We start from the raw sequence: 12,076 nt of genomic DNA on the forward strand, positions 1-12,076 counted from the left end.
ACGGAAACAGGCAGAATAATGCCTCACCAATTATGTCTACCTTCTAATCTTTTGAGTCCATGAATGTGTTAAGATACATAAATCAGAATAAGGACTACAGATGGCATTAAATTTTCTAATCACTTGATTTTAAGATTGGATTATCCTGGATTATCCAAGTAAACTCACTATAATTACAAGGGCACTTAACAATGGAAGAGGGAATCAGAGTACAGAAGCAGGGAGATGGCAGTGTGAGAGGATTTGGCCGGACATTGCTGACTGAAATTAAGGCGAGGGGCCATAAGCCAAGAAAAAAGGATGACTTCTCAGGGACAGGAAAGGCAAGGAAACAGTTTCACCCTAAAAGGTCCCAGAAAGAAATGCGGCACTCTGACACCTTAATTTTTTTTTTTTTTTTTTTTTTTTTTTTTCTGAACCCTCAGCACATGGAAGTTCCCAGGTTAGGAGTTGGTTGGAGATACAGCTGCCAGCTTACACCACAGCCACAACAATGGGGAATCCAAGCCACTTCTGGTAGCTACACCACAGCTCACAGCAATGCCGGATCCTTAACCCACTGCTCAGGGCCAGGGATCAAACCCTAGTCCTCATGGATACTAGTCGGGTTCATTACCACTGAGCCACAGTGGGAACTCCTGATACCTTGACTTTAGCTTAATAAGATTCTTATCTGAATGTATTGTTTAAAGTCACTATACTGTGCTAGTTTGTTGGACCACCGATAAGAAATTACTGCACCAACACAAATTTAAGAAATATTAATTTATTCAATGAAGTTGTTTAAGATTATAACCACATATGTTTAGATTTAAATGTTTATGTAGGGAGTTCCTGCTGCAGCACACGGAAACGAATCCGACTAGGAACCAAGAGGTTGCAGGTTCAATCCCTGGCCTCACTCAGTGGGTTAAAGATCCTGTGTCGCCGTTAGCTGTGGTGTAGGTCGCAGACGCAGCTCAGATCCGGCATTGCTATTGCTGTGGTGTAGGCTGGTAGCTGTAGCTCCTATTAGACCCCTGGGAACCTCCATATGCCTCAGGTGCAGCCCTAAAAAGAAAAAAAAAAAAAAAAAGTTTAAATATAAAAATTGCTGTAAGTAAATCATTCCAAGATATTGCAAGCTCACATAATTTTGAAATTGTTCTAATTTTAACAGCAGCAATTTAGCTTTTTTTTTTTTTGCTATTGTCTGAAGTGTCTGTTTTCAATACCAGAAGGTCTAATTTCATGAAGCAGCACTTTTTTCAGTCATTATGGTATTATTACTACTTCTAATTATAATACTACTACAAAATCTTGTCTTCTTCATATGTATAGGAAAAATTTTACTTCGTAATGTCCATTAATAACTTCATGAATTGTAAGTCCCCTAAAATATTTATTGTAGCTATTGCATTTGTTTACACAAAAATGTTAATAGGGAGTTCCTGTCGTGGCACAGTGGTTAACGAATCTCACTAGGAACCATGAGGTTGCGAGTTTGATCTCTGGCCTTGCTCAGTGGGTTAAGGATCCGGCATTGTCATGAGTTGTGGTGTAGGTCGCAGACGTGGCTCAGATCTGTCGTTGCTGTGGCTCTGGAGTAGGCCAGTGGCTACAACTCCGATTGGACCCCTAGCCTGGGAACCTCCACATGCCACAGGAGTGGCTCTAGAAAAGGAAAAAGAAGGAAAAAAAATGTTAATATACCTGGTTTTAATAACAGTCTCATTTTATAAGTAAGGAACAGAGGCTGTGAAGAACCAAATTATTTACCTGGCAGAACTCACATTTCAGCCAATGTGCTCTGAAGCAATTCTTTCAAAGATGTCTAGATAGAATTTAAAACTACTGCACAATTACGGATTTCTCACACTTTAGGAGGTGCTTTCACATGACTTAACTCTCCCAGGACTAGGCCACCTCCCTTTCCTTTGTGAGTGGGGCCAAGTATCGAACCTGCAATCTTCATGGATACTAGTCAGGTTCTTTACCCTTGAGCCACAAGGTAACACCATTGGTGCATTTCTTATTCACCTTTCATGGCATGTCCTTCGTCATCCAAAAAGAAAGGCTTAATTAGGCAGGAGATAAAGCTCTGTATTCCAAAGGCCCGTGGGCTGCACTCAATTTCATTTCTCCTGTCTCCTTAAATAAATTCCTTACTTACTTGGGAGAATTGGTGATAAACCTTTCTGAGATTGCGTTCCTTGAGAGTAAACAAAATATCTTATAATGATCAACATGCCTGCTACTTTTAGGAAGTAAGCAAAAGCTTTAAATGACGAAAGGCTTCACATCATGCATGTTAATCAATGTGCAGCCAGGAAAACAGAAAACCATTGGCCATTTTTACAAAGATTAAGTTACACAGCTCTTGGAATAGAGAGCAAAACCCAAGTAGAAGTGTTCCAAAAACTGAAGAAAACAGGAACCAAATGTAGTATTCAAGGGACACACAAAAAAAGGCAGTTAAATAGAATCACTAAGTTTAAAGGGAAGGCCTGAAAGAGGTAAAGCTCAGAATTCTGAGGACAGAGCGAAGACAGGGAGGGTAGAATCCGGGGCGGGGGGGGGGGGAGGGGGGGCAGAAGCTAGGAGCTGAAAACAATTGCTGCTACCAAGCACTAGACCACCGCTGAAATAAGGAAAGTTCTCTCTAATCCCACCCATTTGGCCTGTCCAGTTTTCCTGAGAAAGTCCTTTACACACTGACCTCTTTAGAATACGAAAAGGTCTGGAAAACAGTGAAGACAGAAAAACACACCTTTTTTAAACTGAGAACAAGGAGCTCTTTATCTGGAATTACCTGAACAGAAAGCACAGAAAATTCAGGGACAAATTATGCCCAGACAGGAAACGATCACAGCTCTTTAAATGAAAATGTAAGTGGCTCTGAAAAGAGCCTTTGGGTTTGACGGTGCCTTTAAGCACATCTACTTGGAGCTGGTGTACTTGGTGACAGCCTTGGTGCCCTCGGACACGGCGTGCTTGGCCAACTCCCCGGGCAGCAGCAGCCGCACGGCCGTCTGGATCTCCCGGGACGTGATGGTCGAGCGCTTGTTGTAATGCGCCAGCCGCGAGGCCTCACCCGCGATGCGCTCGAAGATGTCGTTGACAAAGGAGTTCATGATGCCCATGGCTTTGGACGAGATGCCAGTGTCCGGGTGGACCTGCTTCAGCACCTTGTACACGTACACGGAGTAGCTCTCCTTGCGGCTGCGCTTGCGCTTCTTGCCATCTTTCTTCTGCGCCTTGGTCACGGCTTTCTTGGAGCCCTTTTTGGGGGCTGGAGCAGATTTCGCTGGTTCAGGCATTTTAACAGAACTGCAGAACCACACTAAACAGAGATTCTTAAATGTCTGCTTGCGTTTAGAGCGTCTCTTTTTATAGGCGGTCTATGCAAATTAGGTATTATAGAATATCCAGTTCTGATTTGATAATATATTGGTGACGAGATTATGTAAATTTACTTGCATCACATCGCCTTTCTTATTGGTTGGCTAGTAACAAGATGACTTTAACCAATCCTACCTCTCAATTTACAATTCCATCCAGCACTATAAGTGTCCTCTTGTTGGTCTTTACAGGTCATTTTTTTTCTGATTTTCCTGTGGCTTTTCTTTCTCTGCAAATATCCAGAATGTCTGGACGAGGCAAGCAAGGCGGAAAAGCTCGCGCTAAAGCTAAGACTCGCTCTTCTAGGGCTGGTCTCCAGTTTCCAGTGGGCCGAGTGCATCGCCTGCTCCGAAAAGGCAACTATTCCGAGCGGGTTGGCGCTGGTGCTCCGGTGTATTTAGCGGCGGTGCTGGAGTATCTGACCGCTGAGATCCTGGAGCTGGCGGGCAACGCGGCACGAGACAACAAGAAGACCCGCATCATCCCGCGCCACTTGCAGTTGGCCATCCGCAACGACGAAGAGCTCAACAAGCTGTTGGGTCGTGTAACCATCGCTCAGGGCGGCGTCCTGCCCAACATCCAGGCGGTGCTGCTGCCCAAGAAGACCGAGAGCCACCACAAGGCCAAGGGCAAGTGATTTGACAGGGACCTGAGCTTCCGGAAGTGCTTTCAAACCCAAAGGCTCTTTTCAGAGCCCCCTACCATTTCAAAAAAAGAGCTAGTAACATGTGTTAAAAGAAAAAAAAAAAAAAAAACAGTTTTTACTGGAACTAGGGTAGTAAAAATCTAGGCCTTTAGCAAAAGCTCCAAGGAGTAATTGGAGATCTGCATCATTTTGCAAAAAGTGTTAAATAGGTTAATGTCTAACGGGATACGCAATAATTGGCTACACATTTAAGACAGTCCAGTAATCTGGCTTTGGTCAGTAAATCCTGAGCGTGGCTTACCTACAGAAGTATTTGGTGGTCTATATATTTGCCTGGCAAACTACTTGGTTCATAAAGGCAAGCATATCAAACGAAATGGCCAGACCTCGGGCGGCTCGTCCTAAACTGCCTTTTCTAACCCTGTAGCTTTTTCCTAACCCTGCAAGGAAGTTAGGCTCTCTGTTCCTGATAACTTTCTCAAACTACCATGTGAAACAACCAGAGCATTGAAAGGGCATCAGAAACTGCCTGGAGTTAACATGCTGGCTCATAACAGAGAGTGTGGATTGGATTCGTGGATTTTCCATTGACAAACTGAGATTTGGGGCCAGTTTCTAACCTGGTACAGTTTTGTCCTATGTAAATTGGATGCTTTATTTTTTTTTATTTTATTTATCTATTTATTTATTTTGACAACAAAACCACCTAATGCCTCTAGGATCAGTGTAGTGACTGACATTTAGCAGTTCTTCAGTCCCCATTCTGGAAATTAAAGGCCCTTTTCAGAGCCACACAGTTTTTATAGAAAGCTCTGGAACACTTGCTGTGCAGTTTCCATGAAGTTTTCTCTGTACTAGCCAGTTAAAGTTAAAAATGGAAAGCTGCTCCCATCCTTGCCACAAAGAGGTGAATTTAGCCATGACTCACATTTTATACACCAGGAAGTCTTAAAAAATTAATAAAGTTAGGTTTTTGCTCTCCCTTTTTACTGAAACAAAAGATGCACCTCAAGAATCCTTAATTCTGTGTCAGGACATAAACCAGAGTTTGTAGGCTATATGGATGACATAAAGTATATGTAAGTGGCAAAGGATCAAGACCATAATGCCTCATGTTGAGAGGTTTCTCGTGTATGTGCATGACGTATATACATTATTATATATACATGTATTCTCAAACTTTCTGTCAAAAAGTCTAGAATAAATCAAACGTGAGAACAAAGGAGGAATAGCTAACCAATGACAGGGCAGGGAAGGCATTTTAAATTTTGCAGATGGCAGTATTAGTGAGAATTGTTTAGTTTAGGTTATTTCTCTTCAGCAAAAATGCAATGAAAGAAGTACACTAAAATCAATACTACATGAAACCTTGTTAGGGACTCAATTTACAGTGGACCATAAACTTGAAATATGATTATATTATATATTAAATCTATAATGGAAATCTAATCATATTTCTCCAAAAAGCATTGTGAGAACCAATTAGATCACAACAAGGGACCTGGGAACAAGACTGATCTGCTTCTGTAAATAAGGTCAGAAACAGCACCAGCACAAAATACCCTCCAGCCAATTTTCCTTGACATTACCTTCATGGCTTGCACTAAGCAGACCACTCACAAGATACCCAGCAGCAAGACCTACCTGGTGGGGCTCAGCTCTTCAAGGACACCAACCTGTGCACCATCCACGCCAAGTGTGTCACCATCATGTCCAAGGACATCCAGCTTGCCCACCACATTTGTGGGGAAAGGGCATAACCCAAGACTTTGGCTTACTCGGAACTGAAAAAGCCTTTTCAGAGCCATCTGCTTTGTTAATAAGAATTCTTGCAATGCTTTCCCTTACTTTACCTCCCTGGGCAGTTAGTCAATAAGCAATAATAACAAGATAAAGCTTTCTCTATCCTTCTCTTTTTCTGCCTTAAGGCAGGATATAAACTCTGTTCTGGAGACTGCCTCATATTTGTCAGACCAGAGAGGCACTAGAGAAATCTGCTAAAAAACCTTACTGTTTCTTCCGATATATTTATTTCCTCTTCAAACCCTAAAACTAATTTCCTCATCCTATCATTTCTCTACAAACCTACTGCTCTTTCTTCAAAATACTTTATAAACTGGGGTTCTAAACACTCTTTGAATTGCTTTTTCATGGGTGTCCTTCCCATGCACATATGAAATATACATGTTAATAAACCTGTTTATTGTTCATTTGCTGATCAGTGTTTTGTTACAGGGGCTGGAGCTGAAAACCAAGATGTATAGAGAGTCCCCCCACCCCCCAACCCCAGAAAAAAAAGATTGAATTAAAATCAAAAGAACAAATTTAGATGGAAAAGGTTTATTAATTGCCGTATGGCTGAATTAAATTATAAAATTTAGGTTATGTTTTCTATTGGATAGAGATAACATTCATCTCTAATGGACAAAAGTCACTGAAATTATCAAAATATCCTATGAGTTAACACCAAGATTCATGAATACTTCATAGATATTAGACTGATAAATAGTTAAACAGAAACACATGCCTCAAGAATATCTTAAAAACACTTAGTGGAGTTGCCACTGTTGATCAGTGGGTAAAAATAAAATTCTTATCCAAGAGGTCATTAATCTTTGGAGTTATTTGTTCTACTGGACAGAAATTATTTGCATCTCTACCAAAGAAAACCCTACAAGTTAAGAAATATCACTGATGCCTTTAATCAACAGTAAATAGATGATCAAAATACATTCTCACAGAATTCTTATGATGCCTGTAACCTTGTATATTGGACATCACAGCCCCTGTTCCAAGTCTCAGATAATTTTTCTCACACTAGATTGTTCAAATTCTGCTGCAGAAGATTAAGAACCCGAAATAGTATCCCTGAGGGTACAGGTTCAATCTCTGGCCTCTCTCAGTGGTTTAAGGGTCTCCCTTGCCCCCAAGCTACAGGGTAGGTAGCAGAAATGGCTGCAGCTCCAGCTTGACCCATGGCCCTGGGAATTTTCATATGCTGCAGGTGCAGCCCTAAAAATGCAAAATATATATATATACACACACACACATATATACATATACACATATATATATTTTACTGTAAATCCTTACCCCCCAAATACATATATATTTTTATTTATATAAAATATATAGTGAGAGAGAATATATGGAAGAACATTCAAGATTTTTTTTTTCTTTTTCGGGCCATACATGCAGCACGGCATAAGAAACTCCCAAGCTAGGGTCACATCGGAGCTATAGCTGCCAGCCTGCACCACAGCCATAGAAACTTGGGAATCAAGCCATGTCTGCAACCTACACCACAGCTCATGATCTTTACCTCCTTTCCAGAAATGATAAATTGTTTTCTTCCTTCTTTTGAGAAAATGCATTTGTACTTCTACTAAATGATTTTTCTTCTTGATAAAACTACTGAATCCACATTCTATCATACAGAAGCTTAGGCCCTTTCGGACTCTCACTGCTTTAATAATCAGTTTTGAAAGTTTTCTCTCAAAAAACCCACTTTTTTTTTGGAGTTCCCTGATGGCTCAGCAAGTTAAGGATCCAGCATTGTCACTGCTGTGATGTTGGGTTCCATCCCTGGTCGGGAAATGTCTGCATACCTTTGGCACAGGCAAACCACCACCACCACCACGAAAGAAAGAAAAGGAAAGAAAGAAAGAAAGAAGAAAGAAAGAAAGGAAGGAAGGAAGGAAGGAAGGAAGGAAGGAAGGAAGGAAGGAAGGAAGGAGAAAGAAATGCACTTTTGGAAAAAACTACCACATGTATTCTCAGGTAATCTCCATCTTCTGATATTCCGTCCGTAAAGAATTCTACGGTCACCAATTTTTCTGGAATTCATCTTTCCTTATCTTGATAAGTAATGATTTATTTGACAAGCCTCCTTTGTTCTCTAATGTGATTGATTGATTGATTGATGTATTTTTACAGTGCTTCAGTCAATTTGAGACCAGTCTCTATAGTTCAGTTTCCTAGAAATGTAGTGAATGTCCACTGTATTCCAAGATAGCAAGGCCAGATAGAGAAACAGAGAGGAGAAAGGAAGAATCTTAGAGCAGTGCTGTGCAAAGAAAACAATGAAAGACACGCATATTAAAGGAAAATTTTCAGGAGCCAATTTTTTTTTTTTTTTTTTTTTTTTTTTGTCTTTTTGCCATTTCTCAGGCCTACTCCGCAGCATATGGAGGTTCCCAGGCTAGGAGTCTAATCAGAGCTATAGCCGACAGCCTACAGCAGAGCCATAGCAACGCAGGATCTGAGCCGCATCTGCAACCTACACGACAACTTATGGCAAGGCCAGATCCTTAACCCACTGAGCGAGGCCAGTGATCGAACCCACAACCTCGTGGTTCCTGGTCGGATACGTTAACCACTGAGCCACGACAGGAACTCCAGAAGCCATATTTTTAAAAGGAAAAAGATGTGATTGCTTAAGTACTATGTTGCATTTCACCCAAAACATCCAAGACATTTTCATTTCAACATATAACCAATACAAAGACATTACTAATGCAATATTTTATATTCTTTTTTTCAACCAAAATCTTCCAAATTTGGTGTTATTTTATTCAATCTAATACTGATTTTTTATTATAAATGATGTGTATTTAAATTCCATACACTTTATTGTTTAAAATTGAGTTCCCCTGCCCAGATTGTTCAAACGTACATAAAAATTCCCATTTAAATTTAAAATTATGAAAATTAAATAAAATTTAAAATTCAGCTCCTCAGCAACATCGGTCCCATTCCTTAGCCTCCAAAGTTATTCCTGACTCCTTTATAAAACAGTGTATCCTAGGGGAAACTGTGTTTGGAGTGTGGAGGTAGCAATGGAGACAACAGGTTAAAATGGGAGAATTATATAAATTTATGTCTAGTCATGTAAGTTTGGCACTGACTGTTTAAATTAAAATTTTTTCACAGAGATATGGCGATTATGAAAGCAACTGAATATAAACCCAGATTGCAAAATACCAGATTAGAAGATTTAAGGCTACTGGGGAGGGAGTTCCCCTTGCAGCTCAGCAGTAACAAACCCAACTAGTGTCCATGAGGATGCAGGTTCAATCCCTGGCCTCGCTCAGTGTGTTAAGAGTCCAGGGCTGCCATGAGTTGTGGCGTAGTTCCCAGACATGGCTCGGATCCACTTGCCACGTGGCTGTAGCTGTGGCATAGGCCAGCAGCTACATCTCCAAATCAACCCCTAGCTTGGGAACTTCCATATGCCCACAGGTGTGGCCCTAAAAAAAAGTAAAAGAAAAATAATATTGGGGAGAATGTCAATCTGTACAAGAATTTCCTCAGGTAATTATAGTAGTCCTCAACGACTGTGTTGAATATTGACCAAAAACGTACCTTTGACTTTCTTTTTTTATTTTAAATCATTTTCATTTTTTTCATTATACCTGGTTTACAATGTTCTATCAATTTTCTACTGTACAGCGAGGCGACCCAGTCACACATACGTATATATGTTCTTTTTCTCACATTATCATGCTCCATCATAAGTGACTATAGTTCCCAGTGCTATACAGAAGGATCCTGTTGATTTTCAAAACACCTTATGTTTTGTTTCCACAGGTCCATTCGCCGAAGAAAAAAAGAAAAATTCCATTCTACAAATGAAAGAAATGGCATGAAAATGAAAAAACACCTGTCACAAAACAGGTTTTGGAGATCAGGAGGTGAAAGGTAGGGACTGAGGGCCCAAGCAGTGGAGGCATGCCTCACAGGACAGATACGCCAGTGGAAAAGCCTTGCTGCCCAATGGATTTCAGTAATTTCCTTGCTCCCTAAGACCAGCTTACCACCATAACTATTTCACCTTCATTTAAAGTGTTCAAAAATGATTCTCTATGAAAAGAGAAGCCAGGGATGCCTTTACATTTCAGATATGCATACAAAATATGAGGCAGGGTATAATAGTGATCATTGACTTGCCCACTGTGTGTAAGTATCCTAAAATATCAAATTTGAAAAGCAGATGTTGGCTTGATAAAGACAATTACTTCAGCCTCTTGAAAAACAACAGAATTTGTTAAATGCCCTTACACAGGACCTGTTAAAGTGAATTCAGGGGAGTTCCCATTGTGGCTCAACGGAAACGAATTCCACTAGTATCCATGAGGATGCAGGTTCGATTCCCGTCTTCGATGAGTGGGTTAAGGATCCAGTGTTGACGTGAGCTATGGTGTAGGTCACAGAAAAGTCTCAGACCCCGAGTTGCTGTGGCTGTGGTGTAGGTCAGCAGCTGTCACTCTGATTTGACCCTTAGCCTGGGAACTTCCATATGCCTAGAGAGCGGCCCTAAAAAAAGTAACAACAACAAAAAAAATCTTTAGTGTGAACATTCATTTTCACAACTATGTGACCCTAAACTCATATGCCCAATCATGAACAAGTACATACATTTGTAGTAGCTTCCTGGCTCCCAAATACCAAGTCCCTAAGCCATGACAGCAATTGATCACTCATTTTGCCTTCAGCAGTACAAAAACTATCAAAACAGTAACATAGAAAAACTATGCATTTCCTTCCATATCCTCTGTAGTCCCTGCACCTCTGCATGTTCTTATAACTGTTTTTTGTTTGTTTGTTTTCTTTTTTCTGACTAAATGACCTAACATTGACTGAAGGTAGGGAATACAAAAAAGAATTATAAAAGAACAATGATTTAAAATGAGGATGTTCTGAGGTCCCACTGTGGCTCAGCAGGTTAAGAATCAGGCTTTGCCTCTGCAGGGGCTCCAGTCACTGCTGAGGGATGGGTCTGATCCCCTGCCCCCAAACAGTGGGTTATGATCCAGAGTTGCTTATGCTGTGGCGTAAATCGAAGCTATGGCTTGGATTAAATCCCTGGCCCAATAAAGTCCACATGCTACAAGTCCAGCAAAAAAAAAAAAAAAAAAAAAAAAAAATTTTTTTGATTAAATAAAATGAAGGTTTCAGACTCTGCTTCAGACCCATGTAGGGGTAATCATATCAGTTATATCCTGAAGGCAGTACAAGTGGAAAAAAAATTCCTTTTAATGAAAAGTTGGAAAATCACCTTTGAAACACTCTACCCCAGTACCCTACTAGTTGAAATTAAACTCTGGAGTTCCAACAAATACCCCAGGCCTAATCCAGTACATACTGGATTATAACTGTGTCCTTTGTAAAATATGGACAGCTATTTTACATGAGTTAATACTGGTGAAGCACATATAATTATATTGTCATATTATGGGCATTGTATTTAAAGCAAGGAACCCAAGTTCATAGATACCCACTATAAAATCTTTAATGTTAAGCTATTATTGGACAATTATAACAAATTATGAGTTACCAGTGTGGCTCAGCAGGTTAAGAATCCAAGTAGTATCCATGAGATGCTGGTTCGATCCCTGGTCTCACTTAGTGGCTTAAGGATCCCATGGTGCGGCAAGCTGCTGCAGAGGCCGCAGATGCAGCTCTGATCTAGCTTTGCTGTGGTTGTAGTATAGGCCAGCAGTTACAGATCCAATTCCACCCGTTTGGGAACTTCCATATGCTGCACATTTGGCCATAAAAAGAAAAAAAAAAAAAAAACAGAATACTAGAAGTTTCTAATAGTTCCTACCATATAAAATTATTTCAAATTCTTTGCTGCTCTAAAGAACAGAAATTCAAAAAACCTCTCATACTTCGATACCATGTTCTGCACTTTAAAGAATGACAGAATGTAAAAATAAAATACATGCATTTTTAAAATGCTGGAAAATCTGGATATTTAGTTCTCAATAAACAAAATGAGTGGTTTTTAAAAGAGCATCTGAGGAGCTTTGGTACTTGGTCACAGCTTTGGGGCCCTGGGACACAGCCACCTGGGCGAACTCCCAAGGCAGCAGCAGGGATGTAACCTGGATCTCCCTGAACTTGACGGCCAAGCGCTTTTGTAATGCACCAGGTGCAAAGCCTTGCCCTCACATGCTCAAAGATGTTTGACCAACGAATTCATGACGCCCACGGCCTTAGTCCAGATGCCTGGGTCAGGGTGGACCTGCTTCAGTACTTTATAAA

General features: G+C 40.5%; 2 protein-coding genes across 2 annotated transcripts; one reads left to right on the forward strand and one right to left on the reverse strand.

Moving 5' to 3' along the window:
• LOC100156937 (histone H2B type 1) lies at positions 2,751-3,362 on the reverse strand. The gene has a single exon (XM_001927717.6). It carries the CDS (start codon positions 3,297-3,299, stop codon positions 2,919-2,921), a length of 381 nt encoding a protein of 126 aa, XP_001927752.1. The 5' UTR covers positions 3,300-3,362; the 3' UTR covers positions 2,751-2,918.
• On the forward strand, positions 3,561-4,082 carry LOC100155734 (histone H2A type 1). Its single transcript, XM_021098431.1, has one exon. It carries the CDS (start codon positions 3,626-3,628, stop codon positions 4,016-4,018), a length of 393 nt encoding a protein of 130 aa, XP_020954090.1. The 5' UTR covers positions 3,561-3,625; the 3' UTR covers positions 4,019-4,082.

This window comes from Sus scrofa, chromosome 7 (assembly GCF_000003025.6).
Source record: "Sus scrofa isolate TJ Tabasco breed Duroc chromosome 7, Sscrofa11.1, whole genome shotgun sequence".
Taxonomy (NCBI): domain Eukaryota; kingdom Metazoa; phylum Chordata; class Mammalia; order Artiodactyla; family Suidae; genus Sus; species Sus scrofa.